Raw genomic sequence first — 22,606 nt, 5'->3', positions numbered from 1 at the left:
CCAGGTGCTCAGCTCACAGTCCCACCACCATCCACGTTTATCTTGGGGACTGCAAGTTAGATGTAGATGTGACGCAAGCTACCTCCAGCAGTGGGGTGGTGGGGATGAGCACGCACACACTGCTCCCTAGGCTCTCTCCTTTACCGTCCAGTAGTAGCCAGAGTTGGTGGCACGGCACTGGCTGCATGGACCCATGCAGGACATCACTGTGCCCAGCAGTGTGTCCTGAAGACCATCAGCTGCAAGATCTTTGATGCTGCTCCTTGTCTTGGAGAGAGTTACGCCAATTTAGCCTTAAAGAAAAGCCATCCAATGTTTGTCAGCTAACATGTCATGAGGGACAGAAACAGCCACTTGGAGGGCTTTCTGAATGTGTGAGCATATTATTAAAAAACAAAAATGAACCCAAAACAAGCTCACTGATTAATGATCACATACCTGGAAAAAGAAATTTTAAATAATAGCCTCTTCCCCTTAGCAGCCCAGCCTGCCCAGGAGTGACTTGATAGCCATATGGTGCACCTATCATTACAACCAGTAGATCCGGATAACAGCGAGGGACTGGCTTGAGGGTGGGAAGCAGGCCTTCCTTGTCACTTGTAATCTTCTCACATCCAGAGGCATCTTAAGTCCTTTCTAAACACGTTGATACTGCCTGAAATTCACTGAAAAAAACCCAGCCTTTGTTTGTGTTAACAGGATGAGAAAGTGCAAGGCTTCCTGTTATGTGTGTGTGACAGCTATAGATAAGCAGAGACCTCTGGACAGGAAATCCGCCCAACTTCTGCAGTGTGACTCGTCTGAAGCTTAGGAGCTCTTTTTAGATTGAAGCACCAACAGAATGAGACGGTGCTGGCCAGAAAATGGGGGACACGCTGGAGAAGAGCTCTGAGGAGCCCGAGATCTCTTTGGACAATGAGTGTTCAACGAAAATGGGGGACCTGGTGGAAGTCTCAAGTGGTGAAAAGGTCAAGTTTGATGATACGGGTCTCTCTCTGGTGCTCCAGAACGGCCTGGAGAACCTTCGGCTTGAAAATTCCCTTACAGATGTCATCCTGTGCGTGGACAGCAGGGAATTCTCCTGTCACCGAGTGGTCCTTGCTGCAGCAAGCAATTATTTCAGGTAAGTCATGTAAGAAACAAAAACAACAAACTTACTTTGCTTCTTAGGCTTGAACTGTAGATCTCCAAGGAGTGTAAACTGGGTGCTAAACTCTGCAAATTTGCAGTGAGTCTGTAATTCCTGACACCTTTCAGCTCTTTTTTTAAAGTTGGAAACTTAAGTAAGGCAGGTGCCAAGTTGTGGATTTGCCGGAGTTCTGATACCAGCACTCAGCAAGTCCGTTGGAGGCATGCAAAGAAACGGAGGGTGGTTGGCAGACAAGTGGATGAGAAAATGGTGTTTTAACCAAGTATCTGTAGCCCCTTGTATTGTCCCTTTGGGATTCAGGCAAAGAGGAATATTCATTCAGATCACACAGTATTTTTATTGAGATAGGAGTGGGTTTGTGGAACTCGATAATTTTCCCATTACTGTTCTGTGGTAAAAATATATATATTGCATAAAATTGTCAAGGAGGAAAGAGAAGGAATTTTCCATCTTTCCTAGGGTTACCGAAAATAAACTGCAATAGGAAATATCTCCTTGAAAGCAATTTTACCATTTTACCCCCTCCTTCTGGTCCTCTTGAATTTTTCATTCTTTCAGTACTACAATAGATAGTCTATCTGAGACGACTGACCAGCATGAACAAATTTTAGACACACAGGGGAACTCGGTATCGGTTTTGACACAGATTTTCCATTATCATTTAGACAATCACATTTGCATGGCTGGGATTTTTTTTCTTTCTTTTTTTACTGCTAAAGTGGTCAGATGACTGAATAGCTACAGAGGAAACATGAGAAAAAAGAACCTGTGACCACTTGTGACATGAGCAGAAAGCTAATTTTAATGGAGTCTAGTAAGCTTTGCTGGTAGTGCCTGGAAGAACAGTTCTGTTTTTATCATCTCATAATAGAGATTGTGTCTGTGAATATATGGAGATAGGTATTATTTCTACAGATAGACTATATATATATCGCATATGTGAAAACGTGCAACTACAAGCAGAGATGCCCAAATATTTCTTACCAGCATTGTGTGCAGGAAGAACAGATGCACAAATTAAAATCAGAATTAACATAATGATACTTTGACAAAAAAACAATTCCTCTTTCACTGTGAGGAAAGGTGCTGCAATCAGAAGGGACTTCAACAGTTAAAAACAGGCAAGACAGTTTTCTGCTAACTACTGTTGGCTGGTTTTCCACTGAGCCCTGAGCTACAGCCTGTCCCTTTGAAGGAAGGGGGATACCTGGCTGGAGGTCATCTCATCCCAAGGCAATTGCACACGTGCGTAGGGTCTGCCCCCCTGGGTGCTTGTGTTTGGCCTGGCTTCCCACGGAGTTGCGATTTATTATATCACACTGTCTGCCTGTCTGTCAGTGTTTCTCATCACAACTCTTTGGGTTAGTTTCAATCATGTTTGGCAAAGGGTGGAAATCTCAAAACTGAAGTTCCCACGAGTTGATGCAGTTCCCACAAGTTGATGGAGTTCCCACAAGTAGCTAGGCAGAGGAGGGATGCTGGGACTGGGACTCCAGGGTGCTCAGCTGGGTAATGAGCACTGTATCCTGGCCAGCCAACACATGCAGTGCCCAGAACCAGCCAAAGCGTGTGCTGCCTTTGCTCGGCTGGATATAGGCAGCCAGCACAGAGCTGAGTGTCCTGCGAGGGATGGCGAAGTGTGTGTGAGAGGAATAACGAGAGAGAACGGAGGGCTCAGGAAGGGGAAGCTGAGGTTACTGTGAAGAGGGAAAGGAGGACACAAGTCTGCAGGGAACTGAGCTTCACTAGTTCTGCTACTCACAAGGTGGCTTGTTTCATCTTGCCATAATTCACTAGAAGCTGCATGGGCCCAGAGAAAGAAGAAATTCTTAAATAACACTATTCCTGTGAGTACTTTCCATGCTATTATAGGGCCTCTAACACCCGTGCACAGGAGCAAAGCAAAAGGACCCTGTGAGTCATGGGCTTCATTCCCCTGCAACAGCATGTTACACAACCCCCTTCCTGAGCGTTGGGTGCCATAATGCAAGAAAGTAGCTGACTTAAACACAGTTAAACGAAGTTAACAACTTCTAAGCCTTCCTTCAGCATTGCTTAAGAGTAGATAGACTAGTCCTTCTGACACGTCCTGCATCTATAGACATAAAAGCATTAACTCTCCATTTACCTGGATGAAGGTAACAAAGCAGAGAAGAGAAATACAAGCTGACCAAGGTGGAGCACTAGTTCTTTACTCCTGCACTTCCCAAGGTAGTGGGAGAATGGGGCTGGGAGAGGTTGAAGCAGTATTTTCCAGAGCATCCTCAAACTCCAGCACAGTTGTTTGAAGTCAGGTTCATAATTCCAAGCACAAGCACTCCAGTGTGGGTGGATGCTTAAAAAGTGCTTCACAAACTGCAACCCCTCATTTATTTCATTGAGATTTCTCCCTGTTTTTTCTAAATTTACCCATTTTTAGGTATCTAAATTTGGCCCTGGGCCCTCACTTCAGATGTGTATTTCTTAGAGTAAATGTTGGTTCAAAGGCTTAGTTTAGAATTACACAGGGACAGGAACCAGGGAAACAGACAATGAAATTAGTAGCCACATCTGAAGGATTTAGAGCCCCAGAGAAAATAATCACACACCTCTCTGGGTAAGTACAGAAAAGTTCAGAAGCAGCATTTTAGTCCCCAGGAGAGCAGCTCAGCCTGATCAGTCCTGAGTGGCGTCAGGGTGTTCCCTCCGGTCAGCACACAGGGTGGGAATAAGGTCCACTCCATCTGAGCAGAAGGAAGGCCACTACAGGAGTCAGCTCTCCTGGATAGTACTGCCCTATTCAGCCCTGCCACCTTCTAGAGAGGAGTATGGGTGGGAGAGCATGGTGCTTTAGACGTGTGATTTCTGCAGGTTGCAGCCATGTTACATGAATCTGTACCCTATGAGATCGGGAGTGGATGGCAGCTCAAATGCAGTTTCACAGATTAGGAGACAGATAGGTGAAAGCAGTTCGACAAGATCCCTGCACAAAGCCTCCACCAGAATCCCGAGGCTGGTTTCTGAGCAGCCTTGCAATGGCGTAATGCTGGGTATCTCTAACTGACCTCCATCAAACACTCCGGCTTTGTGGGACGGAAGTGAGAGCTCTCACCTCCCCAACAGGGATGGTTAAATACAAGACTGGAGTCACCAGTTTAAGAGATAAAAGGAACAAAAGCAGACAACACCTGCATCCTACAACGGCCTATTTCTCATTCAGATGAAGCATTCGGCATCTATCAATCCCGTGCAATTGAAACGGCTGTTTTGTACAAACCTCCCTCTCCGCATTGAAGCCCCATTCCCAGGGAGAATGTTTTCAAATGGCCACTTGCCTGCATGGCCCAAATGTACAACAATCAACACTGCCAAAAGGGAGAGAAGCTAAGGAGAATCCTAGTCTTGCGCTCACTGAAGTTAAGGAGCATTTTGTCTTAATGCCTTTGAAATACTCTGATTTCAGTGGCAGCAGAAACTGGACCATGGAGCAGAGCAATGAATCAAAAGCCTCTAATGAGCTGAGATGAGTGAAAGGAAAATGAGAATTTTGGCTGAACATCTTTTCTGACAAGTAACTTCTTTGCCCAAGTTTCCTGCTCAAAAGTTAGGTCTCTTTATCCAAAAGGCAGTTTTATACACTGACATAACTAATACTAGCTCTCTCTTGCTGTAAAATCTGTGCTGCGGCAAGGAACTGGTAGCTCTTAGAGCAACGAGCAGCTGGTATCTTCCATCCATTTGCCATTCACCATGCCTAACTGCTTTGCAATAAAAAACTTTTACATCTTGGTTCCAGTAAGATATGTCAATCAGACAGCTTTATTCTGGCGCTTCTTTTACAAGAAAAGCATGGCCTAAGACTTTGGACCTCTAGCCACTTCCCAGGTTGCACTGTCCTGTCAACATTGTACATGACTAATAAAGAAGGGCTTGGTATGTAAAGAGTGCTTCTAATTACACTTTAGATCTGCACATGTTTTTCACCAACGCAGTTACAAGTGGACTCACATACTTCTCATCTGTTGAGCCAGATTCCAAATGATGTGAAATCTCACTCTCTAAATGCAGTGAACAAGACAAGACCGATCAAACTTCTAAATAAAAGCAAAAGCATTGGAAGAAATACTTAAAACTATGAATTGAAAATGCAGATGAAGACAGGTGTGTTTGCCTTGCAGCTATCACAACGCAAAGTGGATTTAAATAGCTGATTTATATCCCACATGAAATATCTGACTTATCTGACTAGTGCCAAAGGTGTGTGTGGCGGTTGCCTTTCAAATGCAGTTTTATCCACCAAAGAAGAGGTGGTATCAACATGCATGAAATCACTGCACTTTCTGGCTAATAGTAGTTCCAATTCATGATTATTCAAGTACTTCTCTAGCCAAGAGGTACCAACTCTACACTTCTACGAGAAGCTCCCAAAATTTAGCAGAGGAAAAGTCAGCCTCTTAATTAGACGAAAATCCATAAGCCATTCTCTCCTGGCCCATCCCTGGTATTAATGGGGTCACAGATATATTGGGAAGCCTAGAGGTGAGGCTATCAGACATGTGGATCTGGTGTGGCCCTCAGGGTTCAGTCTAAGCAGCATTCTGCAGCTTGGAAGCACAGAGGTATTGACCTTGCCAAGGGTTATATAAAGTACATGTGCTAAGTGTTAACGAAGTATGGAGAATGCCAGCAGCTTGGAGGTTTGGGCTTAATGAGCTGAGCCTGTACTCGAAACAGAAGGAGTAAGAGTCTGTAAGAGGCTGGCAGGTGAGACATCACAACTGCTCTGCAGCATCAGTCCAGACACAGAGCACTACTCAGGGAAGGTCCTAGCTGCCTTTTGCTGCCATGGAGCTCCAGGTCTACTGTAGCAGCCAGCTCTGCGGTATCCATCATGTGTGTATGCCTTATCAAACTCATGAGTAAAGGGGTATGAAAGCAACAAAAGGATTTTCCTTGTTACTTTGCTACAGGACTAATTGCATAAAATATGAAGCAATCGGAGTATTCTGTGTTGAAATCTATATAACCAAATGTTTTCAGAATGCCTCATCCTGGCTGGAATGCAGTAAAAGATAAACGTCTTTCTTTTCAGGGCCATGTTCTGCAATGATTTAAGAGAGAAATATGAAGAGAAGATCATACTTAAAGGAGTTGACGCAGAAACCATGAATATACTCTTGGACTACACCTACACCAGCAAGATGCTCATCACAAAGCAAAATGTACAGAAAGTCTTGGAAGCCGCCAGCCTCTTTCAGGTACAGATAACTCAAATGCACCGATCCAGTCTTGTTGCTCTCGCAACGCCATGTCTTACCCTGGTTAACACACTGCAAAATTCTCTGATTTTGTGGGTTCTGGAAGCATTTTGGTTCATATTTACTTACATTGTGGTAAAAAATTGCAGTCGCAGCCATGTACTGGAATGCTGCTGTGCTGGGTGCCATGAAACAGGCAAAGAGCCAGGCTCTGCCTCCAAGAGCTGCTCCCCTGTGCCGCCTGCCAGGCAGCAGGGTTGTGTTGCTGGGACAGTGCTCCCCAAGGTTCAGGTCAGCCTGCGAAGGCTGGTCACCCTCCAGCCCAAAAGAGTTAGTAGGCAGTGGCTGGCATGGCCAGCCAGAGCAGGAAGCTAACTTTGTCTCTCCCTCTCCATTGCCTTGAGATGGAGGCTCACCAGCCGCAGTTAGCATCATCCTTTGTAGGACTCTTGATGTAAAGGGTTTTAGTCATGACCTGGGACTTGTGGGAAGTCAGACTTGAGCAGCGTTACTCAGCCTTTGGTCCATGAGGTATTCACGTGTCCTGTAAATCACCTGTGAGGTCTACCAAATTGCAGTCCCTGGTACCAAGCTGCAAATTGCTAACAAATTGCAACCAGCATAACCTGCCAAGTGCCAATGTGTGTATGTGTGTCCAGTCTTTTCATTAAGGAAGGCAAGAAACACCTGACTCCATAATCATCGTGGTTCATTATGAACTTCAGATTCTTGAATCTTACATGGGAGGTTTTGCTCTGAAATGAACCTGTGGCCTTCGGGGTAATGGGAGCTGGTACTTGCTGTGGGGAGAGAAGGGAAAGTTATCACAAAGTGCTCCCCAAGGTAACTCAGAAAAGCTGGTGTAGCTTTAATGTCGCCTGGGGCTGAAGTGCAGTAACTTACTGACATTTTCAGCAGACCAATACTGCAAACTGGTAGCACTCAAAGGTTGCTTTTGGTTCATTTTCAAGACGCTTCTCTGTCTTCTTTTTGTTTTCTTCTGAACCTTTTTTCCTTTGGATCATTCCACAGTTGGTTTTTTTTTTCTGAAACCATCAAAGGTATAAACTTATGTTTTTTCCTTTCTCTTCCCTATTTTTCATTAAAATTAAGATTAAATTTGATTCCCAAGGCGGGTGCTTTAAGAAAACTATCAAACACTGTTAGAGTAATGATAAAATTGTGAGGGTGCCATGAGCAAGAACAGTAAACTACAAAAACCTAGAAAACCATGAATGTTCAACTAAAAGCAGTGATCTCAAGTTTTAATGCAACGGTCTTGGATACTATCAAGATTTATAAGGACTTAAAGCCTCACATTATACATGGGTGAGGTTTTTGGCTGAAAATGTGTTTTGTGTAAAAAAGATTTAGTAACTACTAGCGTTCTGCCAGCTTGTCTCTGCTATTTATGCCGAAGAACAAACAGAAACAGTTGAAAGAGTCAAATGTTTCATTTCAATATATCAACAGCTGAAAAGAATAATTCTGCAATTTACTGTAACATTATTGTTTGGGAAATCCTTTGCCTTCCAATTAATGACATGTGAGAAAACCAAATTCCAAATAGAACTTTTTTATCTGACTAGCAACAATTTTTGGCAGTGCCTCTTTTCAATCTCTCAGACTTGACAAAGAACCAAAAAAGAAATAACTTGCACAGCTCTAGATATTCCAATATAGATATTCCACTTTTCTCTAGAAACTATTTTTGAAAAAGTTTTACATAATTATGCCTTCCCTTAGTCCCTTCCAATAAGTTTTGACCAAATGCAGCCAAAACTGACAGCAGGAAGAGGTGGAAGAATTCAGAGAGAGCAGAAGTCCATGCCGCAGTGTGCTTTGTGCACAGAGATTTCCTCCTGGGGGAAGCAGGTGAAGGGTTTGGAACAGGGAGCTGCTGAACAGCTAAGCCTCACCCTGAAGTGACCCAGGCAAATTTTTTCCACCTAGAGCACAGTTGCAACATGAGTTCAATAGTCACCTCCTCTGTCTGGGCTGGCGGCTGCCCAGCCACCATGCTCGCAGGGCTGGTGCCTACCCTGGATCCAGCCCAGCACCCTCTGCCACCCACACTGCCTGCGGAGCAGCTCATCCTTTCACCTCTTAGTAGGGCCAAGATCTCAGCTGCTTCTCAGGGCTGTGGCAGAGAGCTCTGCTTCCCTCGTGGTAATTCAACAACAACCTTCAGACCTGTTTACACCCCTCCTGCCCCCCCAGGAACCTCTGTATTACCCCACTCCCTCAGCATGGCTTGGGTGAGGGGCCACATCAGCTGCTTTGGTGGAAGCAAAGAGATGGTGGGAGGGAAGCAAGCTCCTGAGCAGATGTAAAAGAAACAGTACTGTCGAGAAGGGCTGTGATGACCACTGCCATGGAAATGCCAGCTGCAGTGGGAACAGCGGAGGATGCCCCTGAGCAGCCTCACTCTGACTGCTCTAAGCAGAGGAGGGCTGCTCTGCGCTCAGAGCACAGCTGAAGCACCATCAGCCTGATGGCCTTACTGACTCCCAAAGCACCTCTCATCCATTTGTTAATCCACTTTTCATGAACAAGACGCTATAAGGAAAATACCTTGCCAATTATCTGAAAACCATCCTGTAGCCACTTAGTAGTGAACGGACAGGGTGGCTGTCGCAGGACAGCGGTAGTTACACTGCAGCCACTGCGCAATGCCAGCCAAGAAGGCATGATTTGCTAACGAAGGGCTTCTGGGCTGCTCCAGGTCGGGGATCGACTCAGGCTCAGAAAGCTGTCAGCTCCCTGGCGAGCCACCTGCAAGGGTCGGTGTGCCCCTTCGCTGCCCGGCCGGCTCTCTGACGTGGGGCTCCCTTGGGACGCAGGTGTTACTGCTGAGCTGGGACGTGCTGCCCCTGCAGCCACAGGCAGAGCTGGTGGCCGAGGGCAGCGCAGCTGCAGGGTGCAGGATCTGACCCTGAAGTGTGCTGCATACAGAGAGGGATTATGAATAAGAGCCCTTTCAACCACTGTTCCCTTCCCTTTCTGGGGGTTATAGCAGGAGGCAGGGCTGCTGGCACTGCTTACACTAGACAGTTCAATCAAAGCTGGACTTGAATGGGGAGAATAAATTTTATTATTCAGAGAGAAGGCCAAGTGGAGGCCAAGTAAGCATATGGGATGTCTCTAGCAAGTAAGAACCTGGATTCAAAGGGGTATTAGGAGAAGGACCCGGTTATTGAAGGAACTGTTCCCAGGGAACAGGGCTTTTAAAATGCCTAGGGTGGCATTAGGAGGGGTACTTACAGAAGGGAAAGAAGAAAATTTAGAGCTCTGCAAGAATAATCAGAGCAGATGAAGCAGAGGCTCAGGGATGTCTTCCTCCTGGGTGCTCTCCTGAGTCACCTGCTCTCATGGGACTGACTGAAGCATGCCCAGCAATTTTGGGGGATTTTTGGGGGGACTTTTGTCTCTAAATGAAGAGCGTGGTGGGGAGACAGTGTAGCATGGAGATGAGGAGCAGCAGCCAGGGAAAGTCCTGCCTTATATGCTCCCAAGTGGTCCGACCTCTCTGGTTAAGCCCTTGGTGGGGACCGTTTCTCACACCCACACCTTGCAGTTCCACATTCATCTGGCCACAAACACAGCTACCCAGCACAATCCGTGGTGCCCGTGTGGCCGTTAGACCAGTGTGCACCTCCTGGGAGAAAACCCTCTGGTGTCATCTCATGAGTCTCGCTCTTAACATGCTATGTATAAATAATTAGAGCACTCTACAGTGGTTAGGCCGTAGGCTGGTGAGAGCATCATTTTGGTGTCTATTCCCAGACTTGTGGATGACTTGATGAGTGGCCTTGGCAAATCCCAGATTTGGTTATTTGCATCTCGTTGCTGTCAACTTTTAAAGGGCTACCTGCCTCAGGTGTGAGGACTACCTGATGTTAGCAGAGTCCTTTCAGATCCTCAGGGAAATGCACTGGTGAGTTCAAAGTGTTAGCCTTGTGCTAGCCCAGAGAACAGGCAACATGAGCGTGGCAGGCACCGAGGGGCCGCCGAGCTCTGCTGTGGTGCCACAGCGTGCTGCTCACATATTTATATCACAACGGCAGCAACATATTCTGAGACCTCATGTACCCTTGTTCATCAGTCAGTTGCATTTCCCTAAACTCTTGACCACATCTAAATGTAAAACAGGAACCAGGTAGTCTGTACACAGCGTCTGCGATCACTCAGCTCTGGTAAACAGTCTAAATGTGTCAACATGACACCGCTGGGTCTAGAAGATTCTACCCTAATTACTGAAACAAATCTACATACTACAGTGTTTAAAAATGTTTCGCTTCCTCTTTGCCCCTAAATTACTGTTGTGCAAGTTTCCCCAGTGGGACAGAATGAGTTAAAATGGTTTGCTTGCTGACGCTGGATGGAAAAAGGACCCAAAAAGCATGGACGGAAATGCATAGCATCAGTTCTGACCCATCTTTCTGTATGTCACTGTTTGCACTGCTCAGTGGCAAAACCAACACGAAATACTGATGCCCTATCCATATCTGAAATCACAGAGGTGACAGAAAGCCCAGGATGAAGCACTGTAACTTATCAGTTCTACCCCAAACTCTTTCCCAGTTCCTGAATAATCACCAGCAGCCCAGCTCACATCGTACATAGTTCATGGCAAATGCCCTGCAGACATCTGTGGTCCAGGATCTGCACATTTGGGACCCTCAGGTGGGACTACTGTGCAAAGGAAATTAATGAGAATAGTTATGATGCCCTATTAAATGCAAACATGGGAAGTTCTTTGATTAAGCAGACTTTGTGTGTAAAATGCACATCTATGCTCTTTTGAACCAATGGTGATGACAAGGAAAACAAAGGTCACTAAAACCTCCAAAGGCCTCCCCCACAACAGACACTTGCCAGACAACCCTGGCTGTCAGGCAACTCAAAGATTCGCTGATGGTCAGTCTCTTCCTGCCACATTCCCCAGTACAGGACAGCATGCCCATACACGCTGGAGGGGCTGCTCTTTGGCCCAAACCTCCCAGACCCCAGCACTCATTTTCCACCATTTGCAAGGCCTCAGACACATTCAGAGTTTGGGTGGTGGGAGCATAAATGCAGACACTGGAGCCACCTGCACTCCAAAACCAGACTCTGTTCTAGTCGATCTGAGCTGACATGCAAGATGAAGGAGCGTAAGCACATCTGAAGCCTGGGGACCTTATTTGTGCTTTGTAACTCCATGGTTGCTAGTGCTTTGAGATCTCGTGGAGGGAACGGGAATGGTAGAAAACCCTTTACTTTTGTGAAACAAATAAAATTCATGACTGTCAGAGGTCTTCTGTCCTGCAAGAGGGAAAAGGAGCAATATGGATGCAGAGGGACAAAAAACAGTGGGAGGAAGAAATTTTCATTTCAGACTGCAGATTCTGGGAGATACCTGTCCTCATATGACTGATTTCTTGTCTCCCACAGCTCTTTGCTTTACTGCACGTGGCTTGGTTGGGACCCAGCCCCAAAGCTCCATAACTCTCCTGTGATACAGTCATACAAGTAACCGTTCTGTGCTTATACATGCTTTTTCTGTCCACAGTTCCTTCGCATGGTAGATGCTTGTGCCAGTTTTCTCACCGAAGCCCTCCAGCCAGAGAACTGCGTTGGCATCCTGAGGCTGGCTGACGCCCACTCCCTGCACAGCCTGAAACAACAGGTGCAGAACTACATTATCCAGAACTTCACCCAGGTCCTGAACTACGAGGAGTTCCTGGACCTGCCAGCCGACATTCTCTGCAGCACGCTGAAGAGTGATGACCTCTACGTCACGGAAGAGGCACAGGTGTTCGAAACTGTAATGAACTGGGTTCGTTACAAGGAGTCAGAAAGGTTTCCTCTCCTGCCGTACGTGCTGGAGAATGTCCGGCTGCCCCTCTTGGACCCCTGGTATTTCGTAGAGACTGTTGAAGCTGATCAACTCATTAGACAGTGTCCAGATGTCTTTCCTTTGCTCCAGGAAGCAAGAATGTACCATCTGTCAGGTAATGAGGTGAGTAAAAAAGGAAGGTATTTGCTGCTCTTTCTAAATGTCTCATGCTTCTGCTCAAAAATCCCATTGGAAGGAGCAGTACCACGAGGCAGAAAAAGGTACTCACACTGAAGTTTCACTAACTGGTGCTACTGAAAAGTCAAGGTGGTCCTCACCAGTTATCCTGATGATTTAGAGAGTTTAGAAGCTTTTGGGAGGTTGTTTTAAAATGAAGTGTACAGCTTCCTGTTTATGAACATCTGAGCTCGACCCTTCATACGCACACTTCCACAGCTAAACAAAGACCCCAGGTGACTTCCCTAGTAAAAAGGCAAATGGTGTTACTCCTGACACCTTAGCTATTATTTCTTAGCTAATTTTTCTTAGCTATTTCTCTTTCTCTTAGCTATTATTTCAAGTCTAGGAAAGGAAGAATACTTTTCCCACTAAACTGTAATGACTCGTTCAAACCTGAATATGTAACATCTCCATCTGTTACTTACGGAGGGAAATGTTTCAGAAAGAGACAATCTCCTGTGAAGAAGAAAGTCTCCTCCCAGAGGAGAGTTCTGCCTATCTTCCTCATTTGCAGAGGTCCCTGCACCCAAAAGAGACAGGTTCATCCTAACATCCAGTTGAGTCCTGTCCTGCCTGCTCAAGGTAGGCTGTGGTGGATCTCCAGTTCTTCAATTGCCCGTCGACACTCTTTGGAAAGTTAGGTATCAGTCACATCTCCTGGCCCAAAATATGGGGTAGAGGAGAGAGCAACCGGAGGTCAGATTTCACAACAGGAGCAAAGGTATGTGAGCGTGTGAGGAAATGTGTGTGTCTCCTCAGTCAGAGAGTCAGAGGAAGGCAGGAGGCCTCAGGAGCATGTTGTGGATCCATCGCTAACAGTGGATGTGTCACTGGCGGGGGGAGAGACCAAGGGCTTTTTGTGCCGGTGATTGCATAAGACAGTACACAACGACCCAGGACAGTGCCAGGCAGTCTGGTGGGCACTCCTCGAGGAAGCCTTGCCCCACTCAGCAGTGCTGTCAGGTCCACGCAGGACAGATAAAGGGAGCGTTGCTCAGTGTTGAGCACTCATCTTCAAAGGGGCAGCCGTCAGAGGCAGCCCTGCCAGCTATCCTCCCCGGGGCTGATGGCTGGCAATGGTGACAGATGGGTTAAAAACAGAATACTGAAAGCTGGCAAGTTTTAGGACAGATGTTTTAAAAAAATTTGACCAATAATTTACTAAACATAGGGAAAATACAAGATTTATGTCTGTGTAAATAATATTTTTTAATATAGATAAATTATGCCAATTTATAGAAACATGTTAAAAGTAGAAAGAGAAGTAAAACTGTGAGCAAGCTGCCTACTGTCACAGCATTTAAGCTGTGAGTCCACGGAGTGCTTCTCCAGGGCATGCAGAAGGTAACAACGGCAATTACTGCAGAGGAGTGCAGACCTCTCCCAGCAGACTTCGAGGGTCTGCGAATTGGCAAATGCCCTGTGATACAGCATAAGCAGAGGAATAACTTTATGTGCTCCCCACGCCTTTTGCACTGCATTTCTTCCAGTATGAAAAATTGGGAGGTGGGGAAGAATAAAGAAGGTTATTCCCTCTATCCTTCAGCATAGAGCCAGCATACCTCAGGACACTAACGCACTCATTTCCACTTGCTTGCATGTATTTCCTCCGCAAAACACAAGTTTCCAAGTACCCCCTGCATTCTTTGTTCCTGGTGAACATCTGCCTGGGAAGTTACTTTTTCCAGCATCCCTGAAACAAAGACCTGGTCAATAAAATGAGCCAACAGGCAGTAAATTAAGAGCTAACCATGTTTCAGAGCCTGGTGCTGGCTTTAAGTAAATCTTCTAATTTTGGCTTAAAATTAAGGCTTATAAGCAAAGAAACAAGTAAAAACCCCCACAGTTGAGAACTGTTGTTGCTTTGACTTTTTAATGTATCTCTTTAGGACAAATAATGGGAGCACTTATTTTCTCCTAGCACTAACTGCAGTCTTGCTCTCCCCAAGCTCCCCAGGGCATACACAAATCTTGGGGCCCTCCTACCTTGCCCTCACTCTGTCAGCCCAAATAAAACCTGTCCTTTTCAGCTGCCTCACATGCACCCAGCCTTGTCACTAGTGCTCACCTTCATAGCTCTTGGTGCCACCCTGGGAATTCTGGATCCTGGAAAGGATCCTAGCGGGGAGGCAAAAGCAACTAAGTCCAGTGTTGGAGAAATCCTGCTGAAAGAAGGGTACAGCAATCTCTACTGAATGCTTCTAGGATGCTTTCCAGGCTTTCAACTTGGAGAGCATTTGATAATTGGTTCAGCTGATGTAAGCCAGTTGTGATTTGCAAAACAGGTAATCAGAAAAAACATCACCAGACCTTTCTGTAATTGTAGGTGTAAGTGCCCTGTGTACTCACTCTGTCTTGCTTGCATTTAGATTATTACAGAAAGAACCAAGCCCAGGATGCACGAGTTCCAGTCTGAGGTGTTTATGATCATAGGGGGCTGTACAAAAGATGAGAAGTTTGTAGCAGAAGTGACTTGCCTGGATCCTTTGAGGCGAAGCCGCCTGGAAGTAGCAAAATTACCAATCACAGAGCAGGAGACGGAGAATGAGAATAAAAAATGGGTGGAGTTTGCATGCATTACGCTAAAAAATGAAGTCTACATATCGGGTAAGGAACAAGACATTGGGAGTGGAAGAGGGGAGCAGAGGGTTCTCACAATTATTTCCAGCTTTTATCGAGAGCATGCTCGAGGCAGCTTTAGGAGAATTAAGCACTACAGGTATTCCTAATGCTTTGGTTTTGAACAGGCTCCAGAGAAGCACTGGATGTGTGAGGACACAGCCTAGCCCTGGTTTTAGCACAGGATTCCTTTTCAAACAATATTAATCTATATGCATGGTTACTTGTGTGCAGCACCCTAAACACTCAGTGACTGTGATCACAGAAGGGCCCCTAGGAACAGTTTACCAAACATAAAATGAAGAATAATTGCTCCAGCATCTTCTTGTAACAAGTCCATTTGCAGCTCTACATGCCTAAGCAAAATCCTGCCAGAATCTGACTCATTCTGCAAGGATCAGTCAAGAAGCTGCAGGGAACAGTTACCGCTGTTTGGCTGCTACCTGAAAACTGCACTTTCAGGAGCACTGCAACAGCGCATCAGACAGGATTCCGGAAGTGCCCCCTTGCTAACAGCAGTCAAAGCCGGATGAAACCCAATGGTCCAGACACACAGCATGGGTCTGAACATAACATTTGCAGGCCCTCATCCTGAGAGCTTCAGGAGGCATATTTAACTTCCCACACAAATACAATTGAGCTCCATGTAGGGGTTTGATCCTGGAGCTACAGAGTTTTTACTTTGATTATCAAAAAGGTTAAACTCAAGCTTGCTAGTCAGTTTGACAGCTGGTTTTGATGGCCTGTCAAAAACAGGCTTTATGATCTCGTTCTGCTTTCCAAAGGAAAAGTGATAGCAAGCTGATAATCACTGTCATGTTACAGACCATGATACAAAGCAGTGCCTCCATGGGTAGGACACTTTTTCCCAGAAAATCATCCACCGAATTCTATGTTCACGTAAAACACGACAGCAGAAAGGAGGAGGGAGGGCTAAAGCGTGAATGCTTTGCTTAAGTATGAATAGTGGTCTATTGCCTTTATTCAAATATCTTCCATTGCATTCTCCCTTTTGGGAATCCACATATTTTTATCATCTCATTCCAATTTAAAGTGTATTAAATCTTTATCCTGGGATAAGAATTAGATTATTCCTTCCCTAGTTAGAAATAAAGGAGGTTTTGCCTTTCAGCCCACCATAGGGAGTTTCTTTTTACCCTGGCGGCAGACCCTCTGTTAAAAGTTAGCTGTAGAGGGGAACCTAAGTCAAACACCCTTGAGTTGAGAGGTCTCTTTTCCATTTGCTTTTAATCTCTTCCCCTTTCCTCTTTCTCAAGGTCACAGGCTTTTCACTTGCTCTTATTCTTGACATCTTTTCCAGTGTCTCCTCTCCGCTTTTCTTCTATGCTCTATCCAGGCTACCTCTAGGCCAGGCTAACACCTCTCCTGCTATGGTGAGTCTAAGCTGGCTTTCCTCTTGCTATTCTCACAGGTCCTCTTTCTTCCTTCTCTGCTTAATTTCTTATCATTGACTCCCTCCTTCCATTCTGTCTTAGCCTTTCTCCTATCTGCTTTTCACCCTTCCTACCCAAATAAAGAGCTGAGTGGACCAAAGTCAGTAGTTTCTTTCCAGCTAAACCAAATTATTAGTGGCTTAATCCCAATTAAACATCTACCTCGTCCTGCGTGTCCTTCTACTCTTGTTTTCTTTCTTTTAGTTCCTGTGACTTGGTTCTTTCCTAACTTGACCTCCACTCCCATATGCTCATTTCGCTTGGTATCTAGGTACAGTTTGGAGTCTTGCCTGCTCCTTTAGCATCTGAACAATAGGAAAGTTCTTTGCACAAGATTATGACTACTTTTAGATTGCAATTTCCCTGAACAGTTTAAATGCTTCGACTGGATGGACTGAAACACTACCTTTGTAGTGTAACTAAAAATGACATGAATTATCACTCATTCTGTTACTTTTACTAATTTAGTTACATTTTTTCCTCAAATTAGAAAGAACTGTGGTCTAGAGAAAGAATAGAAACAAAATAAACCTTCAGTTGTCTCAAAAATCTCTTCCTGCCCCCAATGTGCAGAAAATTCACCTGCCCGGTCCAGCACAGGCTCCTACCAGAGTTTCACCCTGTGCAGGAAAGAACAAGCTCATGTAAAAGGGAAATTTCAAGGGAGGGTAAGGGGAACACCTGCAGTCTCTCCGCCCCATTGTAACCATGAATGCTGCATTCAGGCCCTTCAGCCACTTCATCTATTTGAGTGCAAATAAAATTCAACGCATACATGTGAAAAATACTGAGACAAAAGCATTACAAACGACTCTTTCTAGCATGCTAATTATCTCCTATTCAATCTGCTATTTGGCTCAGAGATGAGCTCCATCACTTTGCAGTGATCTGGCTGCAGTACAGAATACCAATGAAGGCAGACACTTTCTCAATGGAATATGAATTCTCTTTTCAGTATATTCACCAGTGAAGCAAATGTTTAATCAGGTTGCAGATGATGGAATAAGCTACTCACTCTGTAAATGCGGTTTCAGGCTTAACTAGTTAATTTGTATTGCAGTTACACCAAAAATTATATGCAAACAAAAGTGCTTATTTAAAATACTGCTCTCTGCTTTAGCATGAGTAAAGATTCACTTGCAAGTCAGCTCTAGAATGAGTTTGCAGGGTCCAGTTCTGATCTTCAATCTGTAAATATGAAGCAAATCCAAGTCAGTAGAGAAAGAGATCAGAAGGAGAGGTACAAAAACGAGATCCCAGCCATATGGTCCCAAGGTTGAAGAGTACAACTTCTAACATGTCATGCAGGACTACTATTGATTAGGAGTTCAGAGTCAGGTCTTCTATTTTATGATGTAACCACTAGGCTAGCTGACTGGATCTACCCCGCGCAAACTGGCCGTTCCCCAGTGCAGGCCTGTCTTCAAGGGATTTGGCACTACTAACGGCAGCATCCTCCGCTATCTTATTTAAATCATGTTTGTTTGTTACTTCCCAGCACCCTGCAAAGCTCTGGTGGTGCACAAAAATCTCCTGCATATCACCATGCTGTGTGTAGCTGGTCATTCACTCAATATTAAAATGAAAGTAGTTGTGGCCTGGTAAAGTGGGGAACAGAGATTTATCTTTATTGAATATTTGGCTGTAGAAATTGTTCAGAGTTTCCTTCACTATTAAGTAAACTAAATGCAGAAATTTTCTTCTTGTATAACAGGGCCAGGCCATTGGTGTAGGTAATTGAGAAGCTAATAATAAGGACCAATTATTTATTTTCTATTGTGAGAGAACATTTTAAAATTTAAACATATTGGAGATTTTGAGTAAATACAAGCTATGCTATCATATTTACATGTGTCATGTACACTGCAGGTGGCAAAGAAACAAAGCATGATGTCTGGAAATACAATGCCTCCATCAACAAATGGATACAAATTGAGTATCTAAATATTGGGCGATGGAGGCATAAAATGGCTGTGTTGGGTGGCAAAGTATATGTCATTGGAGGGTTCGACGGCATGCAGAGAATCAACAGCATGGAAGCATATGATCCCTTTCATAACTGCTGGTCAGAGGTAAGATACTGCATCACATAACATTTTACTCATTTGGAACATTTTAATCAGAAAATGTTAGGACTTTGAATCATAAAAATTAACAAGACAGGAACTAGTACAACTCTTTTCAGTATTTGTGGTCTGTAAAAACCCTAAATATTTTTTCTGTAGAAATATCTATCCTTCAGAAAGTAAAAATCACAGGATTGCCTCCCAATCATTGCCTGTGAGATATCTAATGCCTAACTTTCCTTTTCTTCATTGGCTTTTAAAGCTAGTAGTCCATAAATCAGTGAGTAAGAACATAATATACATGAACCAGAGCACAGGCTGGAAACTACTGCTCTGATACATAATATATATATATAATGTGTATATCAACCTGTGCATTATATATGGTATGGGTTATACATTTAAGTTGAAAATATAGGTTTCAAGATAAACAGAATGGAAAAAACCCAGTTCTACTAACTGTACTTCAAGCAATGAGGATAGTATTAGGCAGCCAATTAATCCATGAAATTAATGAGATTAGGCATCATAATGGCAGATACAAACCCTAGTTTTTAGATGATACAAAGCAATGCAGAGGAATCTAACAATCACAGCTGCAAGTAGAAAGATCAGTACGAACAAGTTTCTTGTGGTTTTTTTCAGTGTACATAAGTATGTAAAGCAGATTTGGGGCATTTCTGACATTTCCTAGCTTTTGAATTGTTGACAATGTAATTTTAATAACAGCATTTGAACAGAGCATACTTTTATTAAGGGGTTTACAGTCTTAAGAAAAAGCTGAAACATACTTTTCCCTTATCCCTAGAAATGTCATCTTCTGAACCCTACTGATCATCTTAAAAGGGAAGACGGACTTAACCCACGGGCTCCCACCCCATAGGCATCAGTCTGACTACTTGAAATCAAAATGGTTACTAATGATTTTTTACGGTCACACAGGCTGCTCCCCTCATGGTCAATGTAAGCTCCTTTGCAGCAGCGAGCTACAAGAAGAAACTCTATGTGATCGGGGGAGGACCCAATGGGAAGCTGGCCACGGACAAGACTCAGTGCTACGACCCTGCGACCAACACGTGGAGCCTGAAAGCTCCCATGCCAGTAGAAGCCAAATGCATCAATGCCGCAAGTTTCCGTGATCACATTTATGTTGTGGGTAGGTGAAGCATTAATATTCCTTCTTGTCTAGACACAGCGGGGCTTGTTTCTGTGTCTTAGTTTTACCCACAAACTCTATGGAGTGTAATTAAATGGTCAGAGGGCTCTTCCTATTAAGCTTAGTGAGGGATGGGAATCCAGCACATTCACAAACAGTAGTGAAAAGTCACCAAGGCAAACTCCCTGTTAGCATGGTAGGTATCTTAGAAAGCTGCAGCTAGCCCAGAGACAACTTAAAGCCTCCTTAAAGCAACTTAAAGCGGTATAATCAATATGGTGCTGAGGTCTGGCATAGAGCCAGGGTATCACCAAATAGTAAATGGTGTTCTGAAGGGAACCTGAAGGGAGATTTATAATGTGCATGTGTGTGCACATATATATATATGTGTGTGTACGCACCTTGTATGCATGTAAATACCTTCTGCTTCTCCTCAGCACAGGGATTGACATCACCCTCTTCGTACAAGATGAGAGACAGAAAGAGAAGGCATGACTTCCGGGCTAGCTGATATAACTCCCGATAAAATTTGACACAATACTGCATTTACATTCATTCAGCATCTTTCACCAGTAAACCTATTGTTTCCCTATCTGAGAAACAAATCTAGTTCAATCTGGATAGAAATCAGCCCCACCTGAGGTTTAAAAGATAAAACAGCATTTGGTTACTGCATCCAAAGCAATCAAATTACTCAGACCGATGAATTACCAACTGCCAGATGAATCACAGTAACTAACGTGTATGTTTTCAGTCTGCTCCAGTTGGGAAATAAAACTTAAGTCACCTCACAGTAACTTGATCACCCCTGAAGTACTGGATTAGTGTTGTCAAAACCAATATTTATTATAACTACAATAGATAAATGCTCACTTTGCCAACAGGTAGGATGCCAGGCATTGTTGCAACTCATAAATAAGACCATGGCTTCAAGGTTTCCCCAGCCCTATTCTATACAGTTGAAGACAGACCCAGTCCCTGCAAATTTCAGAATAAGAACCATTCGGCAGTTGGTACTCTCAGGAGGGAATTTATTTCCATAGCCTTTCTTGGGTACTGAGGTATTGACTATTTTTCAAAAGAAAAGGACTCTGCAAAACTGGAAAAGTTGCACAGAAGGTTTCAAGAATCACTGCAGATTTGGGAAACATGGAGAAACTGAAGGTCACTCTCTGTTTAGCTTACCCATACGAAGATTACGAGTTCAGTCTGACAAACCCCTAAACGAGGAATGGACTTTTGAAAATAGCCAGCTCCAGGCAGAAGAAGGTTTAATGAGTACATGGACACTGACATTAGAGGAGTCAGTGAAACAATCATGTACCCATTTCTAATGGTGACAGCTTACCACACCTAGTCCTTCATGATCTAAGCTCTTCTAAACAGGATTGTATTTTTCTAAAGTTGTGTCCTTAGCTGAAGCAGCATGTATGAGAAAGGTCTGTTGCTGGGTGCGCTGTGCTCACACTGCATGACCACAGCAGTTTGTTCTGGCCTTAAATTCCACAGCCTTATGAACAATAAGTGGCCTTCTGCGGATCTGGCTTTCAAAACAATAAAGTATCCTGTGACCTTGTTTCTTCTTAGCTTTGGGGCATAAATCATTCATATGAATGTCAGGAATGGAGCCTTGTTGAAGCGGGTGGTTTAGTTAAAATCTCTTACAGGAATGGCCGGTGCAAACTGATATCCATTTCCTCTCCAGGTGGGGCAATGAAAGCACTCTACTCCTACAGCCCGGAGGAAGACACATGGTGCCTGGTGACTCAGTTCACCCATGAGAGAGCCAGTTGTGGGATTTCTCCTTGCAACAACAAGCTGTTTATCACTGGGGGCCGAGACGAAAAGAACGAAGTCATTGCGACAGTGCTGTGCTGGGACCCTGAAACTCAGAAGCTGACAGAAGAGTGTGTCCTGCCTCGGGGGGTGTCTCATCACGGGAGCGTCACCCTCAGGAAGTCTTACACGCACATCCGCAGGATTGTGCCTGGGGCAGTTTCTGTCTGACCGTAGGAGAACTGCAAAGAAACACAATACCTCCATGCCCCTGTGGCACAGACTGCAGTGATGATGTTTTTTAGCTGCAGGTAGCAGTGGATGGAAATACCGGCACTAGGGTCCTCTACAGAGTATCTGTATATATGCTCAGCCCTTGCATTTCCTCTGTACAGTATATCCTTAAATTATCTTAATTCCTTCCCTCCACAGAAAAACAAAGGGACCAGCTGTAGTTTAGTCCTGCCAACACAATACCTCCAATCAGGCAAAGAAATGTGATGTGTAGGTGGGAAATTTACTTCCCAGCTGTATCTGCCCTGAAATGTGCTTGAACTGGCTCAGCCTGGTCCTGAAGTTTGTTCAACTATTTATTGTGTTAAGTTGGATTTGCAGCACCTACTAGTGAAAAAGAGAAGATGCTTTTTGGAATGAAAGATTTGTAACTTTGGTGAAATGTAATGTCATTTCCTCCAAAGCTGTGCTTTTTTCCAGTGGTTGGCACATTAGATTAAGTTAAAACTGTTTTGTTTGTTTGTTTGTTTGCTTGAAGACACTTTGTTAGTTTTTCAGTTCTGCGTGACCAAAAAATTCCATCTCAGTTTGCAAACCTTGCTGTCATTACCAAGAAAGAGGGCTGCAAATATAAATGAACGCTAATCTGGTTCCACTGAACATTCATTGTAGCTGTTTTCTAATAAAGCAGACCAAAACCTAGTTTCCCTTTTGTTCTGTTCTGGGGTGGTTTACTGTTCTACCGGAAGGGCCTTTTCTCTCACTGGTGCTGTGGTGTACCGGTGCCCCCGACTGCTCACATCCCTGCCTCCGTCCCCACTGGGTGGCACTGCTCTCCCGGGCTTTTTCTCAC

At 44.4% G+C, this 22,606-nt stretch overlaps 1 protein-coding gene across 2 annotated transcripts; it reads left to right on the top strand.

Moving 5' to 3' along the window:
* The first annotated feature begins 757 nt into the window (after positions 1-757).
* Positions 758-22,436, top strand: KLHL6 (kelch like family member 6). 2 transcript variants are annotated; one of them, XM_072868568.1, is made up of 8 exons: positions 836-968; positions 1,048-1,123; positions 6,222-6,387; positions 11,942-12,391; positions 14,818-15,055; positions 18,391-18,593; positions 19,530-19,743; positions 21,449-22,436. In XM_072868568.1, the coding sequence occupies exons 3-8, from the start codon at positions 6,226-6,228 to the stop codon at positions 21,748-21,750; spliced, it is 1,569 nt and encodes a 522-aa protein (XP_072724669.1). In that variant the 5' UTR covers positions 836-968; positions 1,048-1,123; positions 6,222-6,225; the 3' UTR covers positions 21,751-22,436. The 2 variants fall into 2 exon arrangements, with proteins under 2 accessions (XP_072724668.1, XP_072724669.1); XM_072868567.1 differs by having other exon boundaries at positions 758-1,123.
* Positions 22,437-22,606: the final 170 nt, after the last annotated feature.

Source organism: Ciconia boyciana, chromosome 7 (genome assembly GCF_034638445.1).
Source record: "Ciconia boyciana chromosome 7, ASM3463844v1, whole genome shotgun sequence".
Lineage (NCBI taxonomy): Eukaryota > Metazoa > Chordata > Aves > Ciconiiformes > Ciconiidae > Ciconia > Ciconia boyciana.
The sequence above is the reverse complement of the archived record's forward strand: the minus strand, read 5'-3'. Positions and strand labels throughout refer to the sequence as shown.